The 13,113-nt window shown below is 35.9% G+C and overlaps 2 protein-coding genes across 2 annotated transcripts; both read right to left on the bottom strand.

The window, feature by feature from the left end:
* Positions 1 to 263: 263 nt before the first annotated feature.
* LOC147539539 (DNAse I-like superfamily protein) lies at positions 264 to 6,055 on the bottom strand. Its single transcript, XM_086639621.1, has 7 exons — positions 5,469 to 6,055; positions 5,305 to 5,346; positions 2,772 to 2,854; positions 2,543 to 2,644; positions 1,380 to 1,594; positions 880 to 974; positions 264 to 755 (listed from the first exon to the last, which is right to left on the bottom strand). Exons 1-7 carry the CDS (start codon positions 5,614 to 5,616, stop codon positions 460 to 462), a joined length of 981 nt encoding a protein of 326 aa, XP_086495747.1. The 5' UTR covers positions 5,617 to 6,055; the 3' UTR covers positions 264 to 459.
* Positions 6,056 to 6,828: 773 nt separating this feature from the next.
* Positions 6,829 to 12,762, bottom strand: LOC147539538 (leucine aminopeptidase 1-like). Its single transcript, XM_086639270.1, has 10 exons — positions 12,191 to 12,762; positions 11,315 to 11,723; positions 11,022 to 11,216; positions 10,545 to 10,770; positions 9,494 to 9,620; positions 9,284 to 9,379; positions 8,590 to 8,667; positions 7,661 to 7,721; positions 7,332 to 7,519; positions 6,829 to 7,094 (listed from the first exon to the last, which is right to left on the bottom strand). The coding sequence occupies exons 1-10, from the start codon at positions 12,407 to 12,409 to the stop codon at positions 6,966 to 6,968; spliced, it is 1,728 nt and encodes a 575-aa protein (XP_086495396.1). The 5' UTR covers positions 12,410 to 12,762; the 3' UTR covers positions 6,829 to 6,965.
* Positions 12,763 to 13,113: the final 351 nt, after the last annotated feature.

The following is a 13,113-nucleotide window of genomic DNA, read 5'->3' as shown; positions in this document are numbered from 1 at the left end:
GTAAATCTTGTTAAAAAGAATTGGAAAATTCTTTTTAAATATATAAATTTCATAAAAACCTGACATCTCAAGAAAATGTTTTTTTACTTATTTTCATTACTATTGACCTATTTGGTAAAACCCCAATTAGAATCTTACTCTTCTCTACAAAAACAAGTTCATCTAATAGAATTAAAAATAAAACACCTGGAACTCAAAGCCGAGCATTTTAAAGGAAAAAAAAGGTTGAAGAAGATTATTGTACAAAAAATATGAACAGAATGTTACAAACTGAAATTAATATTTCGATAAGCCTAGAAGATTGTTTGAATGAATCACCTTTTACCACAACACCAATAAACCAATCTATATGTTCTATAGTATCATTTTACAAACATAGTACATAGCAAAATGGTATAAAAGAATAAATGAAAACAAATAGTCGTTTCCCAAGTTAACACAAACTGGCGATAAAAACAATTAACCTTCATATGTTAGTGGTTCAACAGGCGGTGGTGGTTCGACAGGTGGTGGTGCTGCCGGTGGTTCAAGTAACCTAACTGAGCGGGGGAGCATAAACTCGGCAAATACCGGATAATGAGAGGATGGATAAACTCCATCAATGTGATCATTAACTACCTCGGACGACACCGGAATTAGTGACCTGCCTCTGTAAAGAACCCAATCTATGTGTAGATCTTGAGTTTGACGGTCCCAACAAAGGCAAAGAGCTCTAAACACCAACTTCAGGAATTCGCGCGCTCCTTGCTTGTCACCTGCAGCATAATATAACTTCAATATGCTTAATTTGTAATTGTTTTTTCATAATCTGAAATCTGAATTGAAATGATTTACGTGTGCAGTCGCATTCATATCCCCAATGCAAGAAAAAGACAATACCTTTAAATCCATGGTACGTATGTATCAACGAAGCATTTTTCCTCACTCGAGCGTTAGGCCATGCATCCCTCATATCTCCAATGACCCCGTGCTCTCTGCAGATAGAATCATGAAGTAGATTCAAACTGGCTAAGAACCAGCTCAAAATAAAAACTCATAAGGATATTTGAATCAAATCGCAATTAACGTAGATAACTGTTATACAAAAATTGCAATATATATTAGATTCTCCCCTTAGCTTCTTCATTGTTATTGAGTCTTTCAATCCAGTAGTGTCCAAACAGAAGTAGGTCTAGATCTTATCAATCTGATCCATTCAGTTCAAGTTGTTACTTGAAGTTCCCATTAGTATTACAATTTAATTTAAAAATACACTAATGTTTGCCCTTCGTAGTGCTACAAATACTGAAATATTCTAAACGTACATGAATAAAAAGCGAAAAATCCGAGAAGTTCCTCGTACAGAGCTAACTGGATACTATAGTTATCAGGGTGATTACCTTGATCTCCCAAGTAGAAACCGACCTGTTGTGGATTCCTTCTGAGTGTTGAATCCTCCACAGTAAACAACTGGCAATGTAGGAGGTAAGGAAGCTATGTGCTGCCATGTAAGCAAAGCACTTCGTCTACGAGCATGAGGACTAACCTCATCCATGTTGGTATTTACTATCTGGAATGAAAAGCCTGGTTGCTCAACCCCTTTCAGTTGAAATGTGTAAAGATCATGTCAAGGAAGTGAACAATATAAAAAAAAATTCTGAAACATAAAGATTCAACCTAGTCCCTACCAAGGAATAAAGTTTCGGTTTCGGTAGAAATTTCGGCCAGTCCCGAAATTGAAAATTTTGTAGAAATATTTCGGTTAGTGTGGAAATGATAGAAATACGATGCAATTGTATATAACAAGATTATTGAAGCATAAAAATGATGTATATAACAGATTAACAAAATCTATTAGTTTGAGGGGTATTAAAATTTACACAGTTACGTCCGGGAGTAAATTGAGTAACTTCTTGAAAATATCATTCAAAAGATAACATTTTTACTGACAATAGTTAACAAACTTTGTAAGTTTGAGAAGGCATCGTTGATTACACAATTATATCAGGGGTATTACAAAGCTAAAATCAATTTGGGCAGTTAAGTGAGAGGGTAAATCATTCAAATATTTCAGAACATAACATAAAAATCACGAGATATCTACATGAGAAATGGAGATGAAAAAGATGATGGAATAAATATGTTTTTAGTTTTAGTTTCTCAGGATTTTTTGCTAGATTTTCACTCTGTCAGTGGAGATTTCCATCATGTCCGTAGAAATTTCAGATTTCCAACAATTTTGGTCGAAACTTCCATCATGTCGGTGGAAACTATGCAGGAATAGTTGTAAGTGTGATTTCGTGCACCTAATCTAAATTTAGGAAACGTTAAATTTCGGGAAGTTTTATTCCTTGGTCCCTACAGTGGATAGATACTCGTGTTACTAGCCAATTGAAGTGGGTTTCACAATATGATATTATTACAGAAGAGTTTAGCTGAGATAAAGTGCTTCCGAACTGGTACAAGGTGGTTTCACAAGAGGTAGATATTTTGTAGATAACACAATTATAGTTACATTATAATATGACACACCCACACAGGGTAGTAAGAGAAAAAAGGATATCGCCCATGTAGCAATACATGGAACTGCTGCCCCCCAAGATATGCTTCCCGGAACCGAGGGTGACTCGGATAACCAAAATGTTCCACCTTCTATAAGCTCCACCTGCAATAAATCCAAGAAAAGCTTAGAGAAGAAAACAACCATTGAACCATATGAATTCTCTAATCATAAAGGTTTTAAAAAACCTTCAAGAGATGAAAAGATAATAAAAAATAAAGGAAGCCTTTACCTTTTCCTTGTCATAAAAGATGGTGCAATGTTCATCAGTAGTGTCTTGAGATCCTTTTCTCGATATCCCGAATTGGTCATAACCTTGTTAGTATAAATAACCCAACCCTAAAGTTAGTCCTTTCAATAATATAGGTTAACATATTAACTTACAATAAAAATACGGATCAATACGCAATTGCAAGCAAATATGATTAGGTAACATATATATAGTTGAAATAACACTGATTAAGAACATATCTACTTGAAGATAAAAAAATATCTACTAAAGAAAGTAGTGCCACAAGAAATTGTCCAGAAAGAGCTTTGGAAGTTCAGCAACTACTTGAAACATATCTAATCACACCTTGAACGACTCCTTATCAACATCCATTTAATACAGAAGGACGTTGTAGCAAATGCCCACTCATGGTAACTGCTGGAGGATCCTTAAAGCAAACAAGTCGACTGACTTAAATGCTAGACCCATACCCCACCAAAGCAGCATTGGTTACAATTTCACTTTATAAGCACCATATAGGATTTTTTGCGCAGCCACGAAGGTCAAAATCTATCTGCGCGTGGTGGAGGCATTCAAGAAAACATGGAGAGGGCATAAGGTGAAGTGGTGAACTACGTCATTGTTAAACTATTCCATTTTACCCATAATGAGACAAAAGTGCATCCCGGAGTTGATTCTTCATAGGTAGGTGTGTGAGAATAGTCCCACATGGGAGATGGGGTATCTAGCAACCACGCATATAATGTCTAGGTCCTCTCCACTCATTGCCAATTGGTTTCGAGTTGGATGACCACAAACTTAACAAGGTGCCTTCACAAGAAGAAATTACAGTTTTGCTCGAGCACCATACCGCAAACACTACTCTTGTACTACTGAAAATCATGATACGACCTTTTTTAAGAAGAAGAATGAGAGTTTAAGGAAACACTAGAACAAGAAATTTAGAAGTGTATTTTTTTGACAGATTTTTAGAAGAGTATTGAGACTACTATCATATGATTTTTACGCAGGATCAATGATAGGCACCCAACTCAAATTAAAATCCCTAGTAATTCATAACTTCATACATGATAACTAACCACTGGGTTCGGCATGGATGGCCGCAGGCTACCCCCTCAACCCGGTCCCTGAGTTACCCGGGTGGATTGGACAATCCCGAGCCCAACTACTAAGTATGCTGATACCACAAACACTCCCAAAACATGAGACAAGCATCAGTTTTGACAAAGCTCCAATCCTAGAGAGCAACAGGCTGTAAGAGTGTTACTAGAGCCAATTTGCATTTGACAGGAAATGCAATAGGTTCCGTCGGAAGTGAGATACTTTAATTACAGTTGGTGGAGGCAGATCACTTAATAGTACTAGCACATGTTCTTATTATATATTTCGTTATTCTCATTACTGACTCATTGGGTTACCCCAAGCTTTGTAATTGTTCTCTTGATTTCATTATCACTGCAACAAATCATCTTCTTATGTAGACGTGCAAGAACAGTTGGGGAATGGAAACAATGCAGATAATAGATAATAGTGTTATTGGTGCCCAACAGAAAGAAAATATAGAAACGAGTGTAGGTTCTTAATTGACACGAGGCTTGCTGTAGTTCCATTGTCTAACATAAGGTATTACAAGGTTTATGCGTAATAAATAAGCATAAGGCATGACCGATAACTAGAAAACCAAGTATCGATTCGAAATAGAAATAAGTACTGAATCCCGTACTTACAGTTGAACAAGTAAGTAATCTTCAGAAATCATATTCTGGAAGTAGTCGAATTGTATAGGATGTGTAAAATCTAAGAACCGAAGGACTTCCAGTATGGTAACAGTGGATAAAATCTATTAATAGTTAGTACTAACTACAAGATAAGAATAATTATTACAACAGAAAAGATAACCGTGTGGGAATTTTCATGTTGAAATGCGGGCTTCAGATATTGGTCTTGAAACCAAATTCGCCAGTTCGTAAATCCTGGACCGCGAACACAATATTTTAAACCCCAAACCTCCTTAAATTTCATGCCATAGATCAGTCTAACATCTGATCCCCCACCTTAATTGGCATCTTAAAATGGCTGGATTCTCTTATTATGCATGGGCTAAATCAGTAATGCAATATTGAAAATGCTCAATTCTAATCAGAGTTTGATCCCCATAAATCAAGCTTTAATTATCCACATCGTCATCCATCTATCGGTATCACGTTGCTCATCACTAAATGTAACTACAAACATAAAGTTGGAAAATTTGCATTCAAATTACAAGTTTCCTACTACCTAGAAAGACAAGGGTTTATAGATTCTGATAATTAATGTTTACTTACACCACCAGCTTGTAAATTGAGAAGCTAGAAAAGTAAAGAGTATCAAATTTTGAAACATCAATTCAAATCAATTCAATTTTGTTAATAGTTTACAAGACAAAGAAGCCTCCCAAATTCCTTCTAGTATCAGAATCATTGAGAAATTTTGTTCAGTCAAAAGTATAAAAGATCAGGTCAAATAGTTGGTAAGATCAAAGTAGAAAAAATACCTGGTAATCCCTCCTGAAGAAACTCCAACTGTGACTTCAACCCTAAAAATACAAGAAACCCAATCATCCAAAACAAATTTAGAGAAAACCCCAGATCACAAATTTGAAACCAACCCACAATTTTTAAAGAGAAACTAGAACGATTGATTGTAATTCAAAATCACCTTGTTGTGTACAAAGAATGATTGGGGAATAGCTTGTAATGACACTAATACATAAATCTCTTCTTTTCTCCCATGAATTTGGGTTATTTTCTTCTGGTTGATCTTCTTCATGAAGATTGAAGGTCAATACAGTAAGAGAAATACTCATTTTTTTTCAAAAGCTTCTCTTTTTTTCCATAATAATGGTTGATTGATCCAGCAAAAATATACTAGTACTCTATTATGAATAAAACACTTTTTTTTTTCCCTCTTTCACTTTGTTTTGATGAATTGTTTTGAGTTCAGTGGATAAAGTACGACAAGGACTACTAATTCTAAATATACGCCAGTAAACATATTTTCTACTCACTTTAGATCTAAATTCATGGACTCCCACCACACTCCTCCTAAATTTCTAATAGAGAAGAGAAAAGTTTTTGACTCCTTGTAAGCTAAAATGACCTTAAGATGGATTGATCCCAGCTGTTTGTGAGAGTCCTTCCTTTTGGTCATAGTCAAGTTTGGGTTCGAGTTGGGAATATCTACAAATTTTGAATATCGAAGTGGGATACTGGGTTTTTTCGAATATAATTCTTAATATTACTTTCAACAAAAAGACTTTGTTTCTTGTAACCAATTTTCGTATGATTGAAATTCAACATCAAACTCTCCTTTCAACAAAAAAAAACTTATCATGTAACCAATTTTTGTATGCACATAGGACTAAGCAATATTAGAACAAAGATTCTTTGATATTAAATGGCTTATTATATGACATTTAAAATGTAGCTCTTACTCTTACTCCACTTAATCATCTGTCGATATTAGGTTTGACACATCAATGTCTCATTTATTAGCAGTTGGATTAAAAAAATTCTTTACTTTAAACTAGAACGTTCGACAAGTAGAACACTCGGATTAAATGAATGGAAATCCCTGAGAGACATCCCATCTAGTGTTAAATTGACTACACCTTTAAAAATGGCCCTCTATGTGGTAGGTTTATTTTTTGAGTTGTCACGTGCCTCGAACCCCTGACCTCTAAAGTGGAAGACTAAACTTCTTGCCGCTCAAACCAAAAGGGTTTTTGGCCGTCTGGTAGGTATTTTAGGTGTGTTCTCACAAAAAGGGGAAATTGTAACACACCTGCCTAAGAATTTGTTCTCCAATGAGAGAATCTCTCAAGAACCTCATTTTTCTCTTCAATTAAGGCCAAGGTTAGGTAGGTGCTTGGTTAATTTTTGGCACCTATAAACTGTTTTTTGGGCGCCTGCTAATAGCATTTTAGCCAGTTGCTTTGCTTTCAGTGCCCCTATAAAAATAACATTTTTATCTCCTTACTATGAGTTCCATTTTTAAGCACTGCAATTCTACAACCAAGAACCAGAAATTTGAGACTTTTTTATTAGAGAAAAACCAAAAACCACCATCCATCACTTTTCATTTTTCATTTCAAGGTGTCCAATCTTATTCGTGAAAGGGATTTCAATTCGAACTTCCAAACTTTTCCTACGTAGACTAAGAAGAGTTCTTGACAACCCATTCCACTAGAGTCGAGACACCAAATCCTGTTGCTGCACGTTTCTTCTCATTCCACACTGGTCCTGCCATGTCTATATGCATCCATTGAACCTTTTCATCCACATACTGCAAAATGAGATGTATTAGAATCTCACGATTTGGTCGTTATTCTTATCGTAATAATGAAACAAAATTTCTCTTTTCATGTTTTCGGGTAAGATGGTTATTAGTTAAATAAATTGATCCACAGATTTATCTTCACAGTCCATTTGTAACCCTTTTCAAAAATGTCACAACTGCTAATGGAACAGCGGGGTTTTGCTACAGAAACATAAAACAAAGAGGATCAAGATGAAATTAAACCTGTTTCAAGAATAGGGCTGCAGTGATTGAGCCACCTTGACGGCCTCCAGTGTTAACCATATCGGCAACCCCTGATTTCATTGACTCCCAATAGCTTTCCTCCAAAGGCATTCTCCAAAACTTCTCCCCGGAGATCTCTGAAGCAGCAAACACCTCCTCCGCTAGATCATCATTCGGAGTGTATACTCCTAATAAAACAGTTTTTTATGACATTGAGTGTTACATCATCAACAATTCAACTTGGCAACACTATTGCTATTTTTTCAGAAAAACTAATGACAGAATTAATGTAGAATAAAAGAGCTCCAAGAACAAAAAATGAAATGTACCTGCAATCGATGGTCCAAGGGCAACTATGCATGCCCCAGTTAAGGTGGCCAGATCAACAATCTGCGGAAAACAGGTTTTAGAACAATCAAAGATGTCAAAGGCGAATCAATCTATACCCAAAACAAGTAAGAACAAGGTCACAATGAAAGGGAGAAGCTCATAAGTTTTATATCAATATTATCAATTCTAACTTCCACACTTACTTTAAAGAAGCATAACACTAAAGTCGGGACTCGGGAGACTGAGGACAGAGCTACTAATTTGTGAAACGCAACAATTTTATATTATTTCCAGAAAACATATCTTAACCACATGCATACTGATATATTATTTATCTTCTCATATAAATTGAAAATTTTCTTATGAATAACGTATATCAAGTAGCCATAATGTGATCTCCCACCTCTTTCCTCTCACGGCTGACCCAACCAATTTTTTTTTATATTATGGGCTTTCATATTATCATCTTACAGACCCATAGTTCTAAAACATGAAACAAATGCTAATAAAACAAGAAGTGGCTGTTCTCAAACAACAAATTCAACTTTAATAGTTACGATCCTTCCAAATTTTGAGGGTTTCACAAAATTACGTACGAAGGAAAACTATCTGCTCAAATGGTTACATGACATGCAAAAAAGCGAACACAAGTCATTAATCTTCTCTCCCTTGCCAATGTTTCTCAAAAAGCCTCAAAATTAATGTGATATATCTTTTACATTAGCCATTTATCTTGCCTCTTATTTCTATTCTTTCTCCAAAGCCCTAAGAAATGACTAACAAAGTAACTCATGTAATCTCATCTTCTTGCGGTCTTGCCACTGTTCCTCGTAAGCCCTAGGAATCTAATCAAAATATTGCAATCTATCTTACAGAATGATTCTCTAGTTATCTATAGATAGCAAGGAATTGATTTCTCTAGCCATACCTTATCTACACCTTGGTTGCAGGCATATACTAAAGCATCTGCTAGTGTAAGTCTGCCTTCAGCATCAGTGTTGTTGACCTAAAAAAGAGCAAAAGGCGCATATAGATGTGAATTGTAAAGCTCCAATATCCACCAGAGATGAAAGATTCATCAAAATAAAATAGTAACAAATATGTCAACAATGCCATATAAGTATAAATAATTGTCCAATGAAGCAGCTTTTGATGTTTGGTAGTTCAATCTCCTGGGTTGATCTCCCAGGCATACTGCCAAAAACAAAATGAGTTGCCCAAAATATGAACCTTTAAAGCTTTCGCCGTTATAACTAGATCAGCACCTCAAGTTCCTAAAATAAATAAACCTTAAGCTCCAAATACAATGTTTTCTACATCAAACTAATGTTAATAACAGTACAAGGGAATGACCCGTCTTTTTTTTAAAGGGGGATGACCCATCTTATGGACCTCAAAAGAAGAAAAGGGTACAAGCTATAGCTATACTGACAACATTTAACTACCAGAAGGAAAAAAACTTCGTTTCTTCTTATCATCTGTTATCTTTTAAATGATGGATAAAGTTAAAGATGGCATCTAATAGTTACTGCAGTTCGTATAATATGACACAGAAGAGTTACTACAGTAGTACAGTTGTAACCATAAATGTTGTTCAATTAATTCTTTTGAGAAAGTTTTACCTCAATTGTCTTTCCATTGGAAGCAGTGACAATGTCCCCCGGTCTCATTCCCGTGCCACTTATCATGTTCTCACAAGCTGCAACAATGAAGTGAACCTGGAAGCGTACAATCCGGCTATGTTAGAATATGATTTATCAACACCCCGAGAAGTCCGGATTTACACCTACAGGTAGTTCATATCCATTTCCTTAAGAAGAAAAAACTCATACCTCAACTCCTAGAGGTTTGATTTGACCAATTGCTTTCGCTGCACCCAAAACCGCAGCAGAACCTCCCATATCTACTTTCATTAGTTCAATTGAACAGCCTGGTCCAGTCTTGATGTTGTAGCCACCACTGGCAGATAAAAAAATAAATTAAAAACTTGGTTACACAGGAATGTACAGGATTCCATCCCTGTTTGGGTACTTTGCAATCCAACCAGCACACTCTATATCTCGCTTAGCAATATATTAAGCCTTTACTTGGCCAAATTTAATGGTAATATAAATATAAATATATATATATATGTATGTTGCATTAGTTGAGTAGTTAACAACAATGTTAGTTAAATAGTTAAAATGTTTAAGATTTTAAATTATCTTAAGATGGAATTGTTTAGTGCACGTGTATTATTACATACATGATAAAAAGTAGATTTTGTGTCGAGAAAAGAGAAACTGTCCCTTGACCATACATAGCAAACCAGGGAGGTATACCCTTAGAGTGCCAGATAATGAGCACTGTAGGTCCCAGGGGTCTGGTAAACGTACTGCTAGCAGTTCAATTAGCATTCCGTGTGACATGGAGAAAACTAAACCGACCACTACCTTTCACAAATAACATATTCTAACTTTCTAAGCCAAAGGGAACCACAACCAAAGATTATAATGTTTTTAAAAGTGTTTTTTCGCTTCTATGTGGTTTTCTTTGACAATGTGAGGCGGTGCCTCGAGGCGTAGCTTCAATATCCTATATTTTAATATAGTTATAGTATTGAAACAGGTGGTAAAGAGGCGGTACACCTATATTGTGCCTCGAGTTGTATGCCTTGATGCGCATCTTATGAGCCTCATTAAAGTTGCAATCATCGAAAGAAACAAAGTGTCACTGCATGTGTTATTTCAAGCTTTCCAACGAATGTTATGTACAGTTTAAACAGAAATACTTGCAGATCCAGAGTTTAATAACATATTGAAACAGCTGGAAAATAAAAGACACCCTCTACCATTGCATTGCTTATTTCGTAAAACTCTGTTCGATGCCATTAAAATGAAATACCTGTCAAATGTTAATCCCTTCCCAACCAGGGCAAGTTTGGTTTTGACAGTTCCAGTAGGAGGTTTGTAACATAAATGGATGAAATGAGGGGGATTTTCGGAAGCGGCTGCAACAGCCAAATATGAACCCATTTTCAATTCTTTGCATTGTTCAACATTCAAAATCGTTGCAGTAAGAACATCACTGTGCTCCGAAGCAACTTTTGACGCTTCTTCGGCCAGAACACCTGTATTGCAAAGAGTGAAAAAATCAAAACTAAATTACATCAGTACAAATAATTATCAGCAGAGAGAAGGCGACAAATGTGAAATTATTTTTATCCATAAAGGCAGTTGATTTAAGCATTAAATGGTGTAAACCAAGGGAATGGCATGCATGATTCATGTTAATAAGCTACAGGGCATGCAGATCGGTTGACGTACATTATCTTTTAGGAACAAGTGATATGATCAAATAAACAAGGAAAATGTTACGAACCAGGAGTTAACACATTAGCTGGTGCATTCACAAGCTCTTTCCCAAAAAGAACCCCAGAGCAAACATCGCCCAAATATTTCAGCTTCTTATCAAGTTCAGGTCCAGTGCCAAGACCAAGAATATCGACCGATTTGAGCAACGGCTTCTTTGATTCTGACTTAAACCTATTATCATCATAAGTACCCAATACAGCGCCTATACAAAAAAAAAGAACACCCGAACCAAATCATTCAGAAACATTAAAAAACAGAACGAGGAAGAAAGATAAAAAAGCTGTATACAAAACAAACTACCAGATGCTATTGCCGAAGCAGCATTAACCTTCGACAAACCCTCAGAAGACGCAAGTGTAATAGCAACATTACTTGCTTGAGAAGACTTTGCCGCTGCTGCAACAGTCTCACCAAGGGTTTTGTAAGCACTTACAGAAGAAGAGGTAAATTTCCCAAGACCTATTAAACCAATTCTCTTTGAACCCAAACCAGGAAGTCTGAGCACAGTTGATTGCCCAACCTTGCCAGTGAAATCCTCTTCAGAGGATGCTTCAGCCAAAAGCCCACCCAATTGGGTATCTAGTTTTCTCAAAACTGGGTTCTCAAATTTCGAGTTTTCATCCTTAGTCATGTCTTTCTCTGTCACACCCACTGCAAGTATGTCTCCTTTCCATTCCCCCAAATCTATCTCTTTCGCCGAAAATGCAATCTACAATTGAAATTTGCATTTTTATAAACACACAGCAGTCTTCTTCAGAAGAATATCAAAGAAACAAAATATCACAACAACAAGAGAATGAAATATACACATATTAATGCAGAATAAGAATCAAATATTAGCAAACCCAATGCCAAAAATATCACATTTGCATTTTTACAAACAGGTAACGTTCATTACATAATCCCGATCAGAAGAAAACACAAAACCCATTTTCCGTTTCAAAATAAACATCAACCCTAATACTCATTTGTGATCAAATATTTGTTCGGAACCTGAATCTATCAGAAAAGCTTTGAAAGATGAAATTTTAAAGGGTACCCAGACATATGAACTGACTTTGGAACACGCATATATATATATATATATATCTTAACATAAAAGAGAAACAGATTCATAGATAACAAAGAAAAGGGTAGTAGCAGATGAAGACAGAGAAGAGAGAGAGAGAGAGAGACCTTGGGGAAATCGATAGTTGCAGGTTTAGTGAGGCCAAGAGTGGCCCGAGTGAGGGTATGTGCCATTCTCACCCTTGGACGAGAAGAGAGATGAAGAGTAGAAGAAGAAAAATGGGAAAGAGAGAATTGGGATAGAGGAAATGGTCGAAGCTTAGTGAAGATTGAGGAAGTAGAAGAACAAAAGAAGGAAATTGCAAATGAAGGAGAGGAAAGAGCCATGTTAAGTCTCTATTTATTATTGGGGCGATGGCCCAAAATTAGACGGAAAGAGGATAGAGATGAAGAAGCAGTGTGTCATTGACATCATTATCTACGTTTCTTCCTCCCAAGGAAAGGTTCACTCGACCTACCATCCCACCAATAAAAATGGCATGGCCTAGACAAATTATTTTTCAATTTAAAAATTGGCTCATTAGGGTCCAAATAATTTTGTCTTAAAGCAAAAAAAAATACTAAAACATCAATGTTTCTGTCGAGACCAAAATAATATTATCAAAATAGTTTAAGCCAAAGTAATTTGAGTTAATGACAATTTAAGCAAGAAAGTTTGTGCACCCACAACAAGTGAAGTTTACTTTTTGTGTAGTGGTTGTACAACCCCTCTTAAGCCCATGAGGTCGTGGGATCCAGTCTCAGTGTGGAAGTAGTTTGTCATCAAGATTTATCTTATGTAATTTAGGCAATAAATTTAGTAATAATGTAATAAATTTGTCGGGCTTCAGGCCTCTTTCATGTTGTCGGGTTTTAGACCTCTTTCATTAATGGTTTAAATTAGGCGGTTATAGTGTTTATCACATCTTAATAGTGTATCAATGCCTTATAACGACTAACATAGATCGTAGTTGATTCTTAAAAAAAAAAACAGTGAAGTTCACTTTATTTTAATACCTAAACTACTCTTCCTTTATATAAATGTAAAGCTC

This window comes from Eschscholzia californica, unplaced genomic scaffold (genome assembly GCF_041429995.1).
Source record: "Eschscholzia californica isolate CP2 unplaced genomic scaffold, dmEscCali1.0.p SCAF_5, whole genome shotgun sequence".
Taxonomy (NCBI): Eukaryota; Viridiplantae; Streptophyta; class Magnoliopsida; order Ranunculales; family Papaveraceae; genus Eschscholzia; species Eschscholzia californica.
The sequence above is the reverse complement of the archived record's forward strand: the minus strand, read 5'-3'. Positions and strand labels throughout refer to the sequence as shown.